Here is a 23,394-nt window from a genome sequence, read left to right as displayed (position 1 = left end):
ATTCTTAGTCTCCATCACAAACATGTGCATTGTCTCTTCCCCTCACTTGGTCTATCTCGATTTCTCTCGGGGCATCTTTCTATCGCACACACACCTCGTCTCTCGATCTCCCACCCATATAGTCCCCTCACGATCTCGAGGGGATCTCTTTATCACAAACACACCCTCTCTCCCTCCCCATGCATCCATCTTCTCCATGTGTCCCTCTCGACCTTTGCCCCTTGTTGGCCAGACCTCTATTGGACATGTGCTATAGGGGTGTCTCTCTTTGTTGCAAACAATCACACACTAGCTATCTTCGTGTATCCCCTCACCTCGCTTTTCTATCTCGAAGATGCATGCATGATATGTTTGCATAAGAAACGAACACACACACACTCTCTAATTTATTGTTTGTTGTCCCTTTCTCTTTCACTCTCTCTCTCTCTCTGCACACTCACTCATTCTCCTTCACACACACTTGATCTCTCTCGACTTAGGCATTCTCTTTGGTCCATAGCATATAGATTTATTGAAAAGTCAAACATCACAAAGTTTGACCATGTACGTGGAGAAAAACATTTACATCTAGAACGGAAAACATATATCATTAGATTCATCATGAGATGTAGTTTCGTATGATGTATCTTTGGTATTGTAGATATAAATAATATTTGTGTAAACCTGGTCAAAGTTTCCAAAGTTTGACTTATAAAAAAATTATATGTATTGCATTATCGAATGGATGGAGTATCTATTTCCCCCTCTCAGCTCTTTGATGCACCACTCAGCCGTATCGGGGCTCCTCTATCTCTCTCAAACTTTATATCTCCCTGGTTCACACATACACATATCTCGCTCGCGCTACATAGACCCATCTCACACTCTCCGCCCTTGTTATCTCTCTATGTGACACGCACCCCCCTAAGTACCATAATCCCTCACTCCATCATAGGCACACACACTCCCTCCCTAAGTATGACTATCTCTCACTAGCCGTCAGGAACACACGTATTGTCTCCTTCCATCCATACGTCTATCTCGATATCCATCGGGGTATCTTCTATCGTGCACACACCTTGTCACTCGATCTCCCACCCATGTAGTCCCATCACGATCTCCAGGGGATCTCTCTGTCACAAACATACACTCTCTCCTCCCCATATCTGCATTTTCTCCACACGTCTCTCTCGACCTCTCTCCCTTGTTTGCCAGACCTCTCTTGGCCACGTGCTAGGGGTCTTTCTCTCTCGGTTGCAAACAACCAAACACTATCTCCTCGCCCCACTTCCACTGTCGAAGATGCATGTGTGATATGTTTGCATAAGACACACACGCTTTTTCTCTACTTTATCGTGTGTTGTCCTTGTCTCTTTCACACACGCACACACACTTTTTTCACTCACTCTTTCTATTTCACACACAATCTCTCTCTCTAGTTAGGTACTCTCTCACGTCCATAAACATATGGATGTTTTGGAAAGTCAAACCTCAGAAAAGTTTGACCAGGTATATGTGGAGAAAAACATTTACATCTCGAACCATCATTAGATGCATCACAACATGTACTTACTCCATACTATCATTTATCTTCGGCATTGTAGATATAAGTAATTTCTTTATAAACTTGGTCAAAGTTTCAAAAGTTTGACTTTAAAAAAATATAGGCACTACATTATTGAACGGAGGGAGTAGCTCTTCTCTCTCTCTACTATATATCTCTCACGGGCCTCCCCTCTCACTCGATCTCTCTATATCAAGGGATTATACAGCCATTGTGTCAGTGTATAGCTCTGTATATTGTTTAGTTGACCGGTCAACCAGTCCACATGCTGCCTTGTCAGCTCGCGTTCTCTATCTTTGTGTGTTGGCCCATGTGGCAGTAGGTGAAAATAAGTAAACTAGAGGCACATCTGACACGCGGTGAAGTAAACAAAGTTGAAACCACTCGCGGTAGCACCCCGGATGCTAGTAAATTGAGGGCCCACTTCTTCCGCATGAAGGATGCACTCGCGCACACTTCACCACTACGCGGCAGCATGCACACAAGGACGCACTCGCGCACACCCAGCACACATGTACACTGGCGTCGCTGCCGGCTGAGATGGACAGCGAGGCAGCCAACAAGCGGAGGCGGCTCGAGCCAAAACCACATCCGGCGAGCCTGGACTTCATCAGCAGCCTCCCTGACGACATCATGCTCGTCATCATCGGCCTCCTCCCCACAAAATCTACCATGTGGACCACCCTGCTCTCTCGGTGGTGGCGCCCCCTCTGGCGCCGTGTCCCCCTCAACCTCACCGTCGACAGCTGCCTCTACGACGAGGGTTGCAAACGCATGGCCGTAGTCTCCAAGATCCTTTCATCGCACCCTAGGCCAGCTAGACGCCTTGACATCTGCATATTCAGTACCAACTGCAAGGTCCAAGCCAAGTTCGATGAGTGGTTCTTATCCCTCGCCCTAGATCAGCTCGAGGAACTCAGGTTTGAAGCTGGACGATGTTGCTCTCTGCCGCCGTCCGCGCTCTGCCTCATGCCAACGTTGCGTCGTGCCAACTTCAGCTCCTGCTATTTTCCCCAGATTAATGTCGAGCCTGCCCTTCTTCTCCCTCAACTCAAGCAGCTCGACCTCTTCAACGTTGGCATCTCGAAGAAGGCTATGGAGCATCTGCTCCGCAGCTATACTGCACTCGAGTACCTTCGTCTTTGGCAGATCCACGGGTTCATTAGCCTCCACATCGCCTCGACGAATCTCTGATGGATTTATGTGTCTTGCTGGCCCCATAATAAGACATCAATTGGGAAGAGACCACTCCAGCTACTCCATGTTATGGTCATTGAGAATGCGCCTTTCCTTGAGAGATTGCTTGTATCTGATCTAGAAGGTCCAAAAAATCAAGGTCATTGACGCGCCGAAATTGACAGCGTTGGTGTACTCGTTTGCCAAAATCCCCGAACACTTTATTGGATCTGTAATCGTTCAGGTACAACACTCATCTTCTTCTCCGTCTTCTTGAAATTCACTTTTTTAAATTTCTTCTTGATGTATTTATGACTGTCATCCAGAAAATGATTCTCACAAGTTTGACCCAGTCTGTGCGCACAATGAAGATCTTGGCAATAAAATCTATTGGCCCCAATCTAGATCAAGTTGTTGGATTCCTTACATGCTTTACGTGCACGGAGAAGCTACTCATCGATGTGAAACCTCTTTCCTATTAGTAAATGGTAATCACAACGTAACTCAATTTTTCGTAATTTTCCCAAATTATGATGACAAGTGTAGTATTCAAAACTGCATCTACGCACTGCACCGAAAGAAATCTTTTTGCTATTTTTTCTCACGTGATCACCTGCATCGTTTTCTTGTTGTACTACTAGTAGCCTAGGCTAGTCATAGTCGCAAGTAACTTAGACTAGTAACTCTATGGTTAGCCTAAGAGCAAGTACTACCTCCCTGGTTTACTCTTCGTATTTTGTAGTATCAAAATTTGACCATAGATTTAACTAACAAAATGTTAATGCATGTCACTAAAAACTATATCGTTGGATTCGTATTTGAACATAATTTCAAATGGTATAATTTTTGGTGACATGCATTGGCATTTTCTTAGGTAAATCTATGGTCAAGATTTTACATTAAATACGAGTTAGTACAAAGTGCGCTATAACGGCCCTCCACTATGTAGGCCAAACCCGTGCCAAATTCACTTCTGATGCATTTGGCATCGAGGCCCTCCATTGCTCACATGGTGCCCCAATCTGGACCACCTACTTTGTTCCGGTGCAAAATTAACTCAAGGGATGAAAAAACAGTTGCATGGGAGAGGGAGAGGACTGAGGCAATAAAAAACACTTGTTTGGGAGAGGGAGAGGCTGGTGTAGTTGGTTTGATTGATTTGTTATACATGTGGGTCTGTGTGCACTGCGGTGCCAACTCTCTCACATCGCTAGAGCGGTGCCAAAATCTTTTAATTTTACATCGACGTGTATTATGTGGCATACTTTTGAGAAATATGGCATTGGCCACATAGTGGAAGGCAACAAATGCCCAAACTCTTCACGTGCTCCTAGGTAAATGAGAGGAAAGAGAAAGAGAGAGAGTGTGTGAAAAAATATCAATAGCCTTAGAGCCAACCCTATCGTATGAGCGAATGATATTGGTGCCTCTTGATGACACGACAATCTTATACAACCAGCTGCTCTAATATGTTCTCTTCTTTTGCAGATAAAAAAGACCTGAAAGTGAAAAATGTGTTGCACTATAACAATCTTATTCGAATACCTTGATCTCCATCGTACAGAAATTGATATGATCGACTACTGAGGCAGCACATCTGAGATTAAATTGGTCGGGTTCTTTGTTCTGGAGGCAAGTGTTCTCAAGGTAATGAGGTCTGACGTTCTCTAGCGCAACAATGAATGGCGTGCTGATCACCGCAAGCGTCTAAGCCTAAATGACAAAGTCTCCGCAAAAGCTGAATTTTTTTGAAACATCAAGTCGCGAGAGACTCAAAAATTTATTTTCCCATTAGTGACTTGTTAGGGCGGTGGATTTTAGTTTGTACAATAATGTTGCATCCACCTAAAGTAACGAAAGTTCTTTGCTTCATCACCAGCTTGAAGGCAGGCGAGATGACGAGCATGGCGATGTCCTCTTGGTCATGGATCTGCATGTAGAACCTGATAGGTTCTCGTGCACCCTCCTTGTGGCCCGTCCTTGGCCTAGTGTCAGCACCGAGCGGCATGCTCATGTACTCCACCCTTACAGGCACCACCGCCCTCTTTAGCCACTGGCTGAGGTCCTCCGCACCCTCTGCATCAACAACAATCGGAGCTCCTCCGTCGGCTTTGTCCCACTCTGTCTTGATTATCTTGCCAGCAAGGTGGATGACAATTAGCAACAATGAAAGATGATCATTGGTAGTGCAAATGCCAATGATCATAGCTAGCAATCATCAGTGATCACTGGTCAGTGTTAGATCATTGCCAACACTAATCAATGCTAACACTGATCAAAGCTAACAATGATCAATGCTAGCAATGATAAATGCTAACAACGATCAGTGCTAGCAAAATGATCAATGCTAACACTGATCAGTGCTAGCAAAGATCAATGCTAACATTGATCAAAGCTACCAATAATTAGAGCCAACAACGATCAGAGCAAGTAATGGTTAGTGCTATCATATCATTCCAAATGCACATGCACATGCATTGTCCTACTTTGATCATGTGTGTCCTACTACTATTTTTGGCATTCAGGTATGTCCTACTACCATGCACATGCAATGTCCTATGTTGATCATGCATTCATAGCCTAAGAACAACAAGAACATATCCAACAACACACTTGCACATCATACACACTATGGTAAGAACAGCAGCATCACTACACAAGTATATGTTGATCATCCTATGGAGAACATCATTACACAAAAAGAGCAATGCTAAGAACAACAACATCAACAATGTGGAGTGAACAAACTAACAATGTGGCAAGAAAAACTAACACTAGCAAGATCAATGCTAAGAACAGCAGCAAGAACAACATGAACAACATGAACAGTACCATTTGGAGTGAACAAAGTAGCATCCGCCGTCATCAATCTAATCAGACACTAGCATTCAATACTAACAGCAAGAACAGCATCAACATGATCGGCATGCACACAAATTCATCCCCAAAACAGTGGATTCAGATCGAATCCGCTCGAATCAAATCGAATCGGATGGAATCCACTATCCACAATCTAATCTACCCTAAGAACCCTAACTACAAAGCAAGGGAGAGATCAGGGGAGCTTACCGTGGGGGTGCCAGTGGAGTGTACACTGGCCGTGGAGAAAACCCCGACGGGAAGAGGGGTGTCACCGCCGAAGAAGAAGAAGAATCGGCCATTCCGATGGCCGCTGTCGTCGACCTCTCGCGCGCTGGCTGGACGAGGAGCCCGGCCTCCTCGAGCTCCCCTCCCCTTGCACCGGACGCAGGGGAGAAAACCCTCGAATGGGGGTAAAAATACCCCCCATAAGAGTGGCCGGCAAATGATGAAGCCGGCGGGTATTGAATACCCGCCGTCATTGAGCCAGAGAAGAGGAGCTCCGGCTCCGGTGGCGGAGCCGGAGTGAGCAACAGCGCTGCATTAGTCTATGGCGGCGGCATGGTGTAGAACAGAGAGGCCACACGGATTGCCGCCGCGAGATCCCGTCCGGAGGCGGCGAGGCCAGCAATCCACCTCTCCTGGATGCGATTGCTGCCGATGATGACCGGAGAGGGTGGGGCGCGTCTAGACGATGGTTCTGCCATCGAAGAAACCGAACGAGACGTGAGGGAAGGGGGAGAGAGTGCGTGTGAACTGTCAAGGGTGGTGATGGTAAGGAGCGAGGGAGTTATGAGACGTCCCGCGTCTCCCGCGCTTGCAAAAAACAGCCGATTCAGCCGTTCCTCAAGAGCCGGGCCCAGACCGGCTTTGAGGTTCATGCGGGTCAGGTTTTAGATGCAGCCTAGGCAATCAGACATACCGATTTCCTTTTGCGCGGCCTGGCTGGACCTGATGCAGCCTACCAAACCATCCTTTGGCACGTACAGGTTGCTAACTTCTCGGTGCCGACAAAGATGACGGGACATTATATTTGATCCTTCTACGCAACAATTGTTCCTGCAGCTGACTAATGGATGCATGCACATCCCCCAAATGTCGACGGTCAGTACAATCCCATGTTGGAAAAAACTTCAGGCCTCTTTTGTTCATAGGATGTAGGAATATCATAGGAATAGAAAAAAGAGTTAAATACACTACAGGTGCCTTAACTTGTTCGGCACGGTCAGTTTGATGTCTAAACTTGAAAAATACACAAAAATGATGCTGTAACTTGTCTAGGCGTTCAAATATGGTGCCTCTAGACGTATGCCGCCGTATCAAGTGCCCGTGGGGCATGTCGGTGTATCGCTGGGCCACATGTCAGTGGCTGCGGGCGTGTTGTGAGCTGTGCGTGTAGTTTTTTTTACATAAATGCCCCTGAACTTTAGTTAATTCTTGAAAAAAAATTGTTACGCATGCTGTACGCAAGGTGTTTTTTTTTACGGAAACGCGTTTGTACTCTAATTAATTCTCACAAAAATATAAACACAAGCCGGCATGAAGAGAATTCAAACCACGGACATCCTGCTTGCCTAGCAAACAAGTGGACCAAGAGGCCACACTTTGGTTTACATTTAACTGCTAGTTAGCAACTTATATGCACGATTTCGCGTATCGCTTTGCACATATTTTTCGAGTGAAGTTTCTATTCAATTTTCATGATACATAAATTTTCCTATATGGAAAAATAAAATAATTATCAATCTGCAATTATTGTTTATTTTATATCTTTCCTCTATTTTCATTATTGTGTACCTTGAAGAGATAAACATGAAAATTTTCTAAAATTTATGTGGACATAAAAAGTTGAACATATATTAAAAATTATTGTGTGAATTTATGCATCTTCATTGAGGACCATAAGCACGAACAATTATTGTGTATCTTCATTCTATTTTTAAAATACACAATTATTGAAAATTGACAATATTGTATTTTAAAAACTGTTCAACGTGTATTAAATATTATTGTGTGACAATAATAAATTCCAGAAATGTACTAACATGAGCGTGTTTGTAGAAATTTAAGAATAATATTACACAATATTTTTTAATACGCATTCAACATTTTCAGAAAACACGGTGAACATTTTCTAAAATAATATGAAAATAAAAAATGAACGTGAACGTGTCTTTCAAAATATGCTCACCATGTTTTTAATATACGTTCAACTCTTTAATTCCACATCAATTTTAGAAAAAAATTGTGTTTATCTCTTGAAAGTACACTATAATGGAAATAGAATAGAGATACAAATAAACAAAATTATATATTGATAATTATTTTATTTTTTCACATGGAAAAATTTATGTATCATGAAAACTAAACAGAAACATCACTCGAAGAAAGACAAGATAGTAACTTGGAATAAATAAAAAGAAAATTGCTCCAGTAGAAGCATATGCAGAGCGATACGTGCAATCATCTATATAAACTGCTTGCTGATAATTAAGCGCAAATCAGACCGTGGCCGCCTGGTCCGCTCGATTGTCAGGCAACGACATAACCCATGTTCGAAGTCCTTGTACGCTGACTTCGTGGTATTTTTTGCGAGTATTAATTAAAATCAAGGGGTATATTTTGCGAGAATTAATTAAAATTCAGAGGCATTCCTGTAAAAAAAAACATGCATAGCTCACAGCGCGCGTAGGCAACCACTGACATGTGGCCCAGCGACACGCTGACATGCCCCACGGGCACTTGATACGGCGGCATACCTCTAGAGGCACCGTATTTGAACGTCCAGACAAGTTACAACATCATTTTTGTGTATTTTTCAAGTTTAGGCACCAAAATGACCGCGCCGGACAAAGTTAGGGCACCTGTAGTGTATTTAACTCTAGAAAAAACCATACAAACTGAGAAAGACGTGTTATTTAATGCATATGATAGGAATAGGAATTCATTCCTACAAACCAAAGGGCTTCAAAGCATAGTTTTTTTCCCTCCAAAATTCCTATCCTCTAGAATCCCTACAAAATTCGTACGAACCAAAGAAGGCCTCAATTTATTAGGAACGAACTAGCAGGCAACAACATATTGCAGGGTCCAAAGCAATCTCCTACTGAACTTTATAAAAATGATATACTCCAGTTATGTGATACAATACAACAGAGGAACTTGCTCCTCACTTGGTCCATTTCCCACCGTATTCATAGGATACAATAGTAACACCATGTAGAGTGTTCTGTGTAACAATCTGATAATGACAATGGGTGTGACTTCCTACGAGAAACTACAACAATGCCTGCGCGCGGACAGGGGCGGAATAAAACACCATGCATGCTTATTGGATTAGCACCGGAGAGCGATATAAATGTATGTCGAACAAATAACATCAACATAAGGCTCTGTGCAGACTGCTTCGTTTGTCAAGCTTTGGATGTCTTCTGATTTGGTTTGAAAACGTTTTTGATCAGCGAATCCTTGATTGACAAAAGTTCTGGGAACTCCGTCTTCAATTTAACAGTGTCAAGTTCATTGTTGCTCCTCGGTGCTACTATGACCTTGGCTTGCTCCTCCAAGTTGAAGTTCTTCCAGGAGAAGTTCGGGTCGATGTAATCTCTGTACATCTCCAGTATCTCATTGTGGCTCACCACACCAGGATTAGTGAAGTTCCAGATTCCGGTGAGGTTTCTCTTCGCCATCTCGATTGAGATGGGAAGAAGTTCATCCAATATTGTCATTGAATTTGGGATATCCACAACCTTATCATACCGGGTGATCTTTGTGATGAAATTGCGGGGATTGGACAGATCAGATGAAATAGGCATCCTTACACGAAGGGTGCACACGTTTTCGTAGTTTTTCAGCAGTTCTTCAACCTATTAGAGGTAAATGTTAGCTTCACCGTGAAATACTTCTTCTAATAACATAATTAAAAGTAGCAAACTATCATGAAAATAATGGTAATGCGCACACATATGGACAATGGCACAATTAACCGCGTTATTTTCACCAAAATCTGCTTGCTGTGAGATTATATCAGGTGTTCTTTTGAGTTGTAGATCTGCCTATTCGAGCTTTGCCTATGTAGAAACTTTTCGTTAACATAAATACCTATGATAATATTCATAAATACCTATGATAATATTCAACGGATAGTAAGTTGAGCATTTTAAGGTCCAACGCTAATTTCTTTGGAAGTAAGACCTATTGGTAAATCATGATGATTAATCAAGGATGAATTTGGCTAAGTAGAATGCAGAATATTAACAGTCTTTTCATGTTACAGTTGATGCCAAACAAGAAGATTAGTATGGCTGGCTAATGCAATGGCCATATATTGGATAGTTATCACTCTTTTCGAAAATCTGAATCTATATGACACTAAAATTTTGTCAAATTTTGAATTTGATTTTGACGGGTTTTGTTATTTATACGATGACTGAGAAATAAGGTATACATTCGGTTAGACTTCATGATTCGTCCGTGTGCATATGTGATGAAACTATCGATTTTAAGCTATGAAGTCTAACCGGTGCAATTTTAGTTGTTTTGAACTACTCCCTCCGTCCCATGATGTAAGATGTTTTTTGACACTATGCTAGTGCCGAAAAACGTCTTACATTATGGGACAGAGGGAGTAATTGTTATGCACCCATGTGACACCAAAAGACATCATCTCTGAAAAACATACAGTCTGTTTATCATATGAACCATTCTCCCACTCCAGTTAGTTCCTTTAATAGCAATGGTATCTTAACAATTGTCCTCTGCGAATATCACCTGTGGTGTTATATGACGTTATATATATGTCACCACATTAAATTTCAGCCACTATCAAAACAAAATGAACGATCCACTCGTCCATATGAAGATGATGTAGCACAAAAGAGAACACTGAAAGAAAGCAACATGAAAGAAACAGAGTTTCTCGAATAATATCTACAATTGCATGCCTACATTGCTGTTTAGTTCTTTCCTTAAGTTCCAGAACATAACCAGTCTATCCAAACGATGTACATTCAAGTGCAAATACTTGAACTGCTTATATTTTGTGTGGCACTATCAAGTAAAAATAAAGGAATCCAGTTTTACAAGGGCCGGCTAACAAGGGCATCTTTCGCTTTCCAAATAAGCACCTGCTTTCCAAGATAGGTGCTCATGGCATTCAAGCAGTTCACAGAAGACATACTTGTCATTTTGTGAACTCTCTTGGATAATAACCACACTTCCGTACTGCAAGCCCAAGTGTCTTAACTTTAATTACCTACAGGCCAAAAGCACACCGCAAACAATAAAACATGAGGTTATGCCCAATAACTAGACTCTTGCTTGGGCCTAACATCACTCTTTTAGTTGCCCGGGCCTAACATCACTCATTTCGTTACTATCATGTATAAATTTGTACTAATTAGTACAAATTAATACTAAATTTGTACCAAACCAGCGACACTAATTAGTACAAATTTATACTAAACCAGCGACACTTATTTTGGGACGGAGGGAGTGCAATTTTCGCCCAGCGTAAAAATTCAGTTGGTCCATTTTTATTGCAATTTTTTAATGTATAGTAGTCCATGTTTGTCCTTTTATCCAACCAGGGTAGCAGTAGCACAATGGACCATTCTCCATAAAATGTGCTAAGTTATATCAGATCATGTTGGTTTTGAGTGTATTATACTTAAATTGCGATTCAAGAATTTAAATGACAAATTTACAACACTATTACAGGCTTACAGCAAACATTCTAAAATAAGATGAAATGACTTTGTCAACAATCACCTGAGCACAAAACATGACAAAGATCTAGTAACAGAAATAATCAATGCAGGATGTTTATACGACGGAAGTTGCTAATTTCTTTGCATAATAAAAATTGGTAAAGCTCTAGGAAGTGGGCGGCACAAATTCAAAGAAGCATGCAATTATCAAAACACGGAACTAGCGTGCATGGATGGGCAAAACCAATTAGAGTACTCCGACAATTCAATTAGACCCTATAACTTGATCCCATAAGTAAGCATGATTTCATTGACTTTATTTAAATTAAGACAACCCAAGCTAACACCATGATCACATCTCCAACGTGACGATGACCGATAAATTAGGGGTATTCAGCAAAGCATGGCGGATCTAACCAAACGATGGTCCCTGCAAATTTCCAAATCTCTCTTAAGGCCTTCTTAACTACATACAGATCAATGGAATCTCAATCACTGGCGAGCCACATTTCCCTCCATGATCACACCCCTCATTTCAAAGTTTCAGCGTGCAATCAGGCATTAACATTATAAATCGAGCAAAGCGGTTCCGATCTACTTCCACTTTGCCATTCTAGAGAGAATTCTTCGGACAACCGGAGCTTAAAGCAAGGGAGAATGGGTACGTGGCATACCATGGCCTTGGTTTTGGAGTAGAACGATCCAACGAAGTTGGGGGTGTCCTCCTCCTTGAACCCGACCCCCGAGCCGAGCGGGTGGCCCGCGTCGTACTCGAAGATGCAGCCCGTGGCGTAGTTGATGAGCACGAGGCCCCGGGCGCGGCAGACGTCGGCGAGCGTGAGCGTGCCGCAGACGTTGGCGCGGATGGTCTCGACGCGGTGGGTCTCGCACCAGTCGACGTTGGGGCGGCCGGTGACGCCCGCGGCATTGAAGACGTGGGTGGGCGCGACCTCGTCGATGTCGGCCTCGAGCTGGGCGCGGTTCTCGAGCCGGCCGGCGCCGTAGGCGAAGGGGATGCCCTGCGCGGTGCAGAGCTTGCCGAGGAGGCCCCCGATCCAGCCGGTGCGGCCGTAGATGAGGAACTTGAGCGCCGGCGGCGAGGAGCCGTTGGTGGAGACCGCCATGGCGAATTGGCGAGATCCGGGAGGGGAGTGGAAATGGGGGAGTGGTGGCGAGATCGAGATGGAGACGAGATTGGGGCGGGATTATAATAGGGAGGCGGGCTGATATTCTCTGTCCCCGCGGGTGATCCCGGGTGACGGAGCACCGACGGTGACGCTGCAGCGCTGTCCGGTCCACCGTGATCCCTATTGGGTTGTGCATTCGCTTCGCATTGCAAGGGGGATGCCATCCACCGACGACGACAGGCTGTTTGAGTGAGTTAAACTGCTAATTAAGCTTCTTCGGTTTTTGTATTGCCCACGTGATTTTGTGGTTGGAGGGGAGGCCTAATGGGAGGGCGTGAATCCCTACTTTAGACGAGACGTGTCCGGCCGTCTTAATTTGAGGGATAGAGCAGGGGAGTTTGGACATCCATCGCGGATCCCTACTTTAGGTGAGACGTGTCTCGCCGTCTTAATTTGAGAGGTCGAGTAGGGGAGTTTGGACATCTGTTACAAATCCCTGCTTTAGGCCAGGCGTGTTTGGCCGTCTCAAACTGAAGGATGGAGTAGAAAATTTTGGACAACTGCCACAGATCCCTACTTTAGGCCTTACCCCGGCCATCTCAAATCAAGGGGTAGAGTGGGGGAGTTCGAACAACTACCACGTAGTCCCCGATGTCCGGCCCCATATCGTTTTTTAACTGGTCCTTCCCTACTCACTCTTCCTTCGCTCCACTTCAAAAACTCTAGCCGCTACCCCCATTGCCCATTCCACCGTCACCGCCTGCCACCTCGCCATGATGGACAAGAAGATGACGAAGGAAGAGCGCGAGTAGCCGGATGATGTGGTATCTCGATAGCTATTGCTCTGACGTGCTACAACCCTATCGCAATGACGGATCCGACGAGAGCTGGGGCTCCAACCCGGCTGAAGTGGAGACATGTCGCCACCACGTTGTCAGAGCCCTCGTCATTCATTGCATCGTCTGTCGCCAAGAAGGATCGTGCCGATGAAGAGGGCAACATATTCGATCCCAACTGGGACTAGCTCCTGCAAGAGGAGGATGACCTGCCGCCCCGCTCCTCGTAGCCCGTTCTCGAGTACGAGAAGCAGCTCCTGGAGGCGTCTTGGGCATATGTCCTCGATCAGAGGCCTAAGGGCGCGAACCCCAACGTTAGGCCGGACATGTTTGAATATCCCAAATCCTCCAGACCAGGCTTAAATGAAAGGGTGAAATAAAAGGAGTATGGACGTTCGCCATGTTGACACGACAGCCCGGCCTCGCATCGCTTTTTAACCGGTCCCTTCCTCACTCAAAGCATCTCTAGCAGATTCCATAAAAGTTTGTCTTGTAAAATCGTTTTAGGGGATACCGTAAAACGTTTTTACAATGCTTTTACACGATGACGTGTGTGTCGGCAGAACAAACCCCGTATAAATCGTTTCAGGTTCAATGTGGAGCCCAATAGTCAGTAGTAGAATTTACAATAAGGTCCCTGCAAAATAGCATAAAGCCCCCTACAAGCAAAATAAAGATTGCAATTGGGTCCTTCGCCTCTGTCGGCACGCATGGCTCTCCACCGGCTAACACTCATGCACTGCAGGCACTGGCCAAGTCTACTCTCCTGGGTGGTCGTGTTACTCTGCCTCCACACCCTCTTCCTCCCCATGCCACGCCCCTCCTACTCGCGGCGCTAAGCAGGGAAAGGTCCGCCGGCAGGACGAGCACCGACATGGAGCAGGGAAAGGTCCCCCAACGAGACGAGCACTGGCGTGAGCAAGTTCAGGTTCCTTGGCGGGTTGAGCACCTGCACGGAGCAGGCTCAGGTTCCCCGGCAGGCCGAGCACGCTTCCCCTGTCCGGCCCTCCTCGGGATGCCGCCCATGCATGCTTCTACTGCTCGCGAGATGTAGGAGGAGGTCTCTGATACGTCCACTTTGCATCATGATTTCCTACTGTTATTTATAATGTTTTTATGCATAATAATGCTTTTTGGAGTAATTCTAATGCCTTTTCTCTCCTAATATGCAAGGTTCACACAAAGAGGAAGAATGCCGACAGCTGGAATTCTGGACCTGAAAAAGCTACGCCAGAGTTACCTATTCTGCACATCTCCAAATGATTTAAAACTTCACGAAGAATTATGTTGATATATATAAAAAATAATGGCGCAAATAACTGCCGGAGGGGGCACCTGGTGAGCACAAGACACAAGGGCGCGCCAGGCCCCCGCAGGCGTGCCCTGGTGGGTTGTGCTCATCCCAGCCCACCTCCGGTGCCCATCTCTGGTATATAGGTCACTTTGACCTAGAAAAAATTAGCAGGGGACTTTCAGGACGAAGCGCCACTGTCTCGAGGCGGAACTTGGGCAGGAGCGCTTTTTCCCTCCGGCGGAGCTATCCTGCCGGGGGAACTTCCCTCCCGGAGGGGGAAATAGAAGCCATCGTCATCACCAAAAACCCTCTCATCTCTAGGAGGGCCATATGCATCAACATCTTCAACAGCACCACCTCCTCTCAAACCCTAGTTCATCACTTGTGTTCAATCTTTTTACCGGAACCTTAGATTGGTGCATGTGGGTGACTAGTAGTGCTGATTACATCTTGTAGTTGATTAGTATATGGTTTATTTGGTGGAAGGTTATTTGTTCATATCCATTATGCTATTTAATACCCCTCTGATTTTGATCATGATTATAATTTGTGAGTAGTTACTTTTGTTCTTGAGGTCACGGGAGAAGTCATGTTGCAAGTAATCATGTGAACTTGATATGTCAATATTTTTATGATATGTATGTTGTGATTCCCTTAGTGGTGTCATGTGAACGTCGACTACATGGCAGTTCACCATATTTGGTCCTAAGCGAATGCATTATGGGGTAGTTATTAGATGATGGGTTGCTAGAGTGACAGAAGCTTAAACCCTAGTTTATGCGCTACTTCTAAGGGAACGATTTGGATCCAAAGTTTAATGCTATGGTTAGATTTTTATCTTAATACTTTTCTCGTAGTTGCGGATGCTTGCGAGGGGGTTAATCATAAGTAGGAGGTTTGTTAAAGTAGGAACATCACCTAAGCACAGGTCCACCCACATATCAAATTATCAAATTAGCGAACATGAATCAAACCAACATGATGAAAGTGACATGGTGAAATTCCTGTGTACCCTCAAGAACGCTTTGCTTATTATAAGAGACCATTTTGGCCTATCCTTTGCCACAAAAGGATTGGGCTACCTTGATGCACTTTATTTACCGTTACCGTTACTTGTCCGTTACAAATTATCTTGCTATCGAACTACCTGTTACCGACTATTTCAATGCTCACAGAGAATACCTTGCTAAAAACCAGTTGTCATTTCCTTCTGATCCTCGTTTGGTTCGACACTCTTACTTATAAAAAGGACTACAATTGATCCCCTGTACTTGTGGGTCATCAAGGCTCTTTTCTGGCACCGTTGTCGGGGAGTGAAGCGCTCTTGGTAAGTGGAAATCGGTAAGGAAAATTTTATGTAGTGTGCTGAAATTTATTGTTACTTGTTACTATGGAAAACAATCCTTTGAGGGGTTCATTCGGGGTATCTTCACCTCGACCGGAAGCACAATTAGTTGCCCCTCAACCTACTTCATCTAAAGAAAATATTGGTTATGAAATTCCTTCGTGTGTGATAGAAAAACTGTAGCTAATCCTTATGCAAGAGATGGAACTGAACATCCTGATATGCACTTGATCTATGTGGATGAAATTTGTGGATTATTTAAGCTTACAGGTTTGCCCGGAGGTGAAGCTAAGAAGAAGGATTTCCCTTTATCTTTTAAGGTAAAAGCATTGACATGGTATAGGATCTTGGAACTTGAATCGATTGAAATTGGAATTTCACCAAAAGAATTATCCTATGCATTTAGTTCATCGTGATCGGATTTACATATATAATTTTTTGCCTCAAAGGAGAAAGTATCGCTCTAGCTTGGGGGAGGCTTAAGTCAATGTTATATTCATGCCCCAATCATGAGCTCTCGAGAGAAATTATCATTCAGAATTTTTATGCTCGGCTTTATCGTGATGATCAATCCATGCTCGATACTTCCTGTACTAGTTCTTTTATGAAGAAGACTATTGAATTCAGGTGCGATCTTTTAGAAAAAATTAAATGCAACTCTGAAGATTGGGAACTCGAGAAGGTAAAGAGTCAGGTATTAAGCTTAAGTTTGATTGTGTTGAATCCTTTATGAATACCAATGCTTTTCAAAAGTTTAGCCCTAAATATGGACTTGACTATGAGATAGTAGCCTCTTTTTGTGAATCATTTGCTACTGATGTTGATCTCCCTAAGGAGAAGTGGTTTAAATATCACCCCACCTATTAAAGAAGAAATTAAAGAACCGATCATAGCAAAAGATGAAACTATTATCTATAATGTTGATCCAGTTGTGCCTACTACTTATATCCAAAAACCACATTTCCCTGTTAGGATAAAGGAACATGCTAAGGTTTCAACTGTGGTTCATAAAAGTCATATTAGAGCACCTAAACCTGCTGAACAAATTAAAGTGGAACCTAGTGTTGCTATGGTTAAAGATCTCCTGGTAGAAAATATATATGGGCATGTTATTTACTTCTATGACAAAGCTGCTAGAATTGCCAAACCCGATGAAAAAGATAAACATAGACCTGTAGTTGACATGCCTATTGTCTCAGTTAAAATTGGAGATGATTGCTATCATGGTTTATGTGATTTGGGTGCTAGTGTAACTGCTATTCCTTTTACTCTTTACCAAGAAATTGTGAATGACATAGCACCTGCTAAAATAGAAGACATAAATGCTACTATTAAACTTGCTAATAGAGACAACATCACACCGCTTGGGATTGTTAGAGATGTTGAAGTCATGTGTGATATCCTACTGATTTTCTAGTTCTTGGTTCCCCACAAGACGATTTTTGTCCCATTATCTTTGGTAGACCTTTCTTGAACACCGTTAATGCTAAAATAGATTGTGAAAAACAAACTATCGGTGTTAGCTTTGGTGATGACTCTCATGAGTTTAATTTTTTCAAGTTTAATAGACAACCCCGTAGGAAAGAATTGCCTAGTAAGGATGAAATAATTGGTCTTGCTTCTATTGTCGTGCCTCGTGTTGATCACTAGAACAATATTTGCTAGACCATGAAAATGATATGCATATGCATGAAAGAAATGAAATAGATAAAATTTTCTTTAAACAACGACCCCTGCTCAAACATAGTTTGCCTATTGAAACTCTAGGAGGTTCTCCTCCACCTAAAGGTGATCATGTGTTTGAATTGAAACAATTGCCTGACACTTTGAAATATGCTTATCTTGATGAGAAAAAGATATATCATGTTATTATTAGTGCTAACCTTTCAGAACATGAAGAAGAAAAATTATTAAAAAATCTGAAGAAGCACCATGCTGCTATTGGATATACTCTTGATGATCTTAAGGGCATTAGTCCCACTCTCTGTCAGCATAAGATTAATATGGAACCTGATGCTAAACCCGTTGTTGATCATCAGCATCGTTTGAATCCTAAGATGAAAGAAGTGGTAAGAACTGAAATACTAAAGCTTCTGGAAGCAGGTATAATATATCTCATAGCTGATAGTAGATGGGTGAGTCTTGTTCATTGTGTCCCTAAGAAGGGAGGTATTAATGTTGTTCCTAATGATAAAAATGAACGTATTGCACAAAGAATTGTTACTGGCTATAGAATGGTAATTGGTTTTAGAAAACTAAATAAAGCAACTAGAAAAGATCATTACCCTCTGCCTTTTATTGATCAAATGTTGGAAATATTATCTAAGCATAGACACTTTTGCTTTCTTAAAGGATATTCTGGTTTTTCTCAAATACCTGTTTCACAACCTGATCAAGACAAAACTACCTTTACTTGTCCTTTTTGGAACTTATGCTTATAGACGTATGCCTTTTGGCTTATGTAATACACCTGCTACTTTTCAAAGATGTATGACTACTATATTCTCTGATTTTTGTGAAAAGATTGTTGAGGTTTTCATGGATGATTTTTCTGTTTATGGAACTTATTTTGATGATTGCTTGAGCAACCTTGATCGAGTTTTGCAGAGATGTGAGCAAATTAATCATGTTTTGAATTGGGAGAAGTGTCACATTATGGTTAATGAAGGCATTGTCTTGGGGTATACAATTTCTGAATGAGGTATTTAGGTGGATAAAGCTAAAGTTGATGCAATTGAGAAATTGCCATGTCCTAAAGATATTAAAGGTATTTGAAGTTTCCCTTGTCAGGCTGGTTTCTATAGGAGGTTTATTAAAGACTTCTCTAAAAAATTTAGGCCTCTTACTAATCTTTTATAAAAGGATGTTCCATTTGTTTTTGATGATGATTGTGTAGAAGCCTTTGACACACTTAAGAAAGCCTTAACTTCTGAACCTATTGTCCAACCACCTGATTGGAACTTGCCTTTTGAAATTATGTGTGATGATAGTGATTATGTTGTTGGTGTTGTTCTAGGACAAAGAGTTGGCAAGAAATTAAATGTTATTCATTATGCTAGCAAAACTCTAGGCAGTGCCCAAAGAAATTATGCTACTACTGAAAAAGAATTTTTAGCGGTTGTGTTTGCTTGTGATAAATTCAGATCTTATATTGTTGATTCCAAAGTAATTGTCCATAGTGATCATGCTGCTATAAAATACCTTATGGAAAAGAAATATGCTAAACCTACACTCATTAGGCGGGTTCTCTTGCTACAAGAATTTGATTTACATATCACTGATAGGAAAGGAGTTGAGAACCCCGTAGCTGATAACTTGTCTAGGTTAGAAAATATTCTTGATGACCCACTACCTGTTAATGATAGCTTTCCTGATGAACAACTAGCTGCAATAAATGTTTCTCATAATACTCCTTGGTATGCTGACTATGCTAATTACATTGTCACTAAATATATACCACCTAGTTTTACATACCAACAGAAGAAAAAAAATTCTTCTATGATTTAAGACATTACTTTTGGGATGACCCACATCTTTGTAAAGAAGGAGTAGATGGTATTATTAGACATTGTGTACCTGAGCATGAACAGGAACAAATCCTAGGAAATGTCACTTCGAAGCTTATGGAGGACATCATGCGGGAGATAGAACTGCTCATAAGGTATTGCAATCTGGTATTGCAATCTGGCCTACTCTCTTCAAGGATGCTCGTGAGTTTTTTTAATCTTGTGATGAATGCCAAAGAATTGGAAATATCGGTAAGCGTCAAGAAATGCCTACGAATTATTCACTTGATGTTGAACCATTTGATGTTTGAGGTTTTGATTACATGGGACCTTTTCCTTCCTCTAATGGGTATACTCATATTTTTGTTGTTGTTGATTATGTTACTAAGTCGGTAGAAGCTATTCCAACCAGTAGTGTTGATCATAACACTTCCATTAAAAATGCTTAAAGAGGTTATCTTTCCAAGGTTTGGAGTCCCTAGATATTTAATGACTGATGGTGGTTCACACTTTATTCATGGTGTTTTCCATAAAATGCTTGCTAAATATGATGTTAACCATAGAATTGCATCATCTTATCATCCTCAAACTAGTGGTCAAGTTGAACTTAGCAATAGATAAATAACACTAATACTACATAAAACTGTTAATAGGCCCCGAAAGAATTGGTCTAAGAAATTGGGTGATGCACTTTGGTCCTACAGAACAACATATAAAAATCCTATGGGTATGTATCCCTATAAAATGGTTTATGGAAAAGCTTGTCATTTGCCTCTTGAGTTAGAACATAAAGCATATTGGGCAATTAAAGAACTCAACTATGATTTCAAAGTTGCCGATGAAGAGATTATTTGATATTAGCTCAGTAGATGAATGGAGATCCCAAGCTTATGAGAATGCAAAATTATTTAAAGAAAAAGTTAAAAGATGGCATGATAAAAGAATCCAAAAGTGGGAATTCAAGATGGGAGAATATGTCCTCTTGTACAACTCTCGTTTCAGATTCTTTGCAGGAAAACTTCTCTCTAAATGGGAAGTACAATATATCATCAAGGAGGTTATCCGAAGGTAGTCAATGGGCAAAGAATTAAGCACTATATCTCAGGTACGCCTATAATCTTGAAAGCAATATTATCCAAACCATGACACCAGAGGAACACATAAAAGAAACTTTCCGGAATACTCCAAAATCCTAAAAATAGGAGGTACATGATACGGTAAGTAAACGGACGCCGAAAAATCCATAAAAATATCTTTTCTCAGTTTTGGAATATTACAAAAATTAGGAAAATAAGAAACAACCAGGAAGGCAACCAAGGAGGGTACAAGACACCAGGCCACGCCTGCCTTGCCTAGCGCACCCAGATGGGTTGTGCCCACCTCAGGAACCTTCCTGACTCTGTTTTCCTCCCGTTTGCTTTTTTCCAAGATAAAAAAATCTTTATATACCCCCCCCGAACATATTGACCACCATATCGCAAATAAATCTTATGTTCTTCTTTCTTGCTATTTTCTGACAGATCTGGATCGCCATGTCCGCTCTGAACTCCTCCAAGGACAAGTTCTTTGAGAAGGTCATCAACCCGTATTTGCGGGAGGTGATGCAGCACCCTCAAGCCATTGAGATGCGTGAGGGGGTGCTCCATATCTGCGATGTCCAAGGGCCCAAGAAGACGGGAACCGTGGAGGCCAGACTCGAAGACATGGAGCAGGAGGTCTTCAAGTGCAAGGGGATGGTGGAACGTGGGCTCAGCGCCAATCACCTCATGATTATGGAGTTCACCCGTGATCACAAGGTGGATGGTTGGCCCATGAAGGACATTTTCTTCACCCTCAACGAGCAAATCAATTTTCTGCAAAGCCAAATCTATGAATCTCCAAGATCAAGTATTTGAATATGAGGCGAGATTTAAAGGTATGAGTTAGCTGCCAGTTGCAGGACTCGTGAGACTCGCGCTTCCTCTTATGATGGTGAACCGCTACCGTGGAAGCCGAAGGATAAGCTCGCTACTACCTCATCACCACCATCATCATTATCTTCCCCACCAAAGGAGACTTGAGTTCATGGTACGGGCACTCCCCTTGGCTTGTGCCAAGCTTGGGGGAGGTGCCCCGGTATCGCATCACCACCACTATCTTTGCCTTTACCTATTTTAGTTCAATCTTTAGTTATCCTTTGATTTAGTTGAATAAAGTTTAGTTCGATCTGCTTTAAAGTGCTTGCTTAGTGATCTATCTATCTATCTATCTTTGTAATCATGTGTGAGATATATAATAAAGTTTAGTTTGAGTTTTTTTTTCTTTACTTCTTTGTTGCAATCAAATAAAAATAAATGGAAAAAAAATCATATGCTAATCTTATGGTAAGTAATGATATCACATAAGGAAAAGTATAAGAGGTAAAATTTGTTGGAGATTGACAAACATAGCATTGGTCAATGATGCAACTCATGAAAGAAATAATAAGGGAAGAGAAGATTCACATGCAAATATACTATCTTGGACATCTTTTATGATTGTGAGCCCCCATTAAATATTATATGACAAAATTGTTGATATTGGACAAGGAAGACAACATAATGATTTATGGTCCTTCATATTCGCAAAGAAGTTATATTGTCACAGATCCTTCTAATGTGGTGCTTGCTCAATATATTTGCTAGCCAAAAATTCCTCACTAAGTAGAGATACTACTTGTGCATCCAAAAACCCTTTAACCCAAAATCTTATTTGAGAGTCCACCATACCTACCTATGGATTGAGTAAGATCCTTCAAGTAATTTGTCATCGGTGCAATAAGGCAATAAAAATTGCTTCTAAATGTGTTGGATCATTTAGTGTAAGAGAAGTTGAGTGTTATACGAACTTGTGATGGCAAAGTAATAAAAGCGACGAACTGCATAATAAAGGTTGCTATCATAAGGGGAAATATAACGTGACGTTCTCTTGCATTAAGGGATTCGGCATACAAACAATAAGTGCATGACAACCTCTGCTTCCCTTTGCGAAGGGCCTATCTTTTACTTTTATGTATTTACTTTATGCAAGATTCAAAGTATTCTTCCCCATTCCTTTTTATTTTCTCTTTTGGCAAGCATCATGTGGTGAGGAAAGATCTAGGCACATATATCCAGTTGTATATGGGTGAGCATGAGTTATTATTGGTGACATCACCCTTGAGGTGAATACGTTAGGAGGCGAAACTATAAGCCCCTATGATGTAGGGTAGAACCCTAGACGCTCGATCTTTCACGTTTGGAGGGAATCCTACCAAGAACATGAAGAACATGAGAGGGGAAACGAGGGGAACACGAGGGAAACACAAGAGAAAACACTCAACCAATGAGAATATGGCCACACATATGCTAGATCCTCGAAACACAAAGAGATACAAGACCCGAATCCAACAAGGGACGATACATAGGGTAACCGGTTCTTCTCCGTGAGGAGGTCTTGAGGTGGGTCTTCTCCGAGAGGAGGTCTTGAATCCAAAGTGGATCTTTTCCGAAGAGGTGTCGGTCCCTCGCGGTGGAGTAGATCGGGATGGATGAGCAAAGCTCTATCTCAAAGTATGAGATGTCACAATGCTAACCCTAGAAAGAGGGTGGAGGAGGAGTTTATATAGTCTAAGAGGCGAAGGGGGGTACATGGGCTCGGCCCTACACTGTGCGCAGATAGGGGAGGCCGGATGTCTGGGCGTCGAGCCGGATGTCTGGGCTGTCGGGCCGAATGTCCGGGCTGGAGGGGTTCAGCTTCTGTGATGAGGCACCGGATTTCTAGTGGGATGAGCCAGATGTCCGAGCTGGAGGGGTTCAGCTTCTGTGATGGTGCGCCGTATTTCCCGGGAGTGAGCCCGATGTCCAGCCGTTCACCGTGCATCAGATGTCCGGGGCCTGTAGCTTCGGCTAGGCTACGTCTGGGGTAGATGCTCCAGGGGCCGGATGTCCGGGGCCTGGAAGCTGTCCTCGTCTTCTTCTATTGGTTCTCTTCATCCGTGGAC

At 42.5% G+C, this 23,394-nt stretch overlaps 1 protein-coding gene and 1 pseudogene across 1 annotated transcript; one reads left to right on the top strand and one right to left on the bottom strand.

The window, feature by feature from the left end:
• Window positions 1–23,394, top strand: part of LOC119321233 — a 184,334-nt pseudogene that overhangs the window by 93,011 nt on the left and 67,929 nt on the right.
• Window positions 8,660–12,588, bottom strand: LOC119322532 (bifunctional dTDP-4-dehydrorhamnose 3,5-epimerase/dTDP-4-dehydrorhamnose reductase). The gene is made up of 2 exons (XM_037596014.1): window positions 11,961–12,588; window positions 8,660–9,444 (listed from the first exon to the last, which is right to left on the bottom strand). Exons 1-2 carry the CDS (start codon window positions 12,408–12,410, stop codon window positions 8,992–8,994), a joined length of 903 nt encoding a protein of 300 aa, XP_037451911.1. The 5' UTR covers window positions 12,411–12,588; the 3' UTR covers window positions 8,660–8,991.

This window comes from Triticum dicoccoides, chromosome 6B (genome assembly GCF_002162155.2).
Source record: "Triticum dicoccoides isolate Atlit2015 ecotype Zavitan chromosome 6B, WEW_v2.0, whole genome shotgun sequence".
In the NCBI taxonomy this organism is placed as follows: Eukaryota; Viridiplantae; Streptophyta; class Magnoliopsida; order Poales; family Poaceae; genus Triticum; species Triticum dicoccoides.
The sequence above is the reverse complement of the archived record's forward strand: the minus strand, read 5'-3'. Positions and strand labels throughout refer to the sequence as shown.

Excerpts from the sequence above, each read along its gene's own strand:
- LOC119322532 (XM_037596014.1), bottom strand. The coding sequence starts at position 12,410 with ATGGCGGTCTCCACCAACGGCTCCTCGCCGCCGGCGCTCAAGTTCCTC. Across the intron at positions 9,445-11,960 it reads ACTCCAAAACCAAGGCCATG|GTTGAAGAACTGCTGAAAAA; the intron begins GTATGCCACGTA and ends TACCTCTAATAG.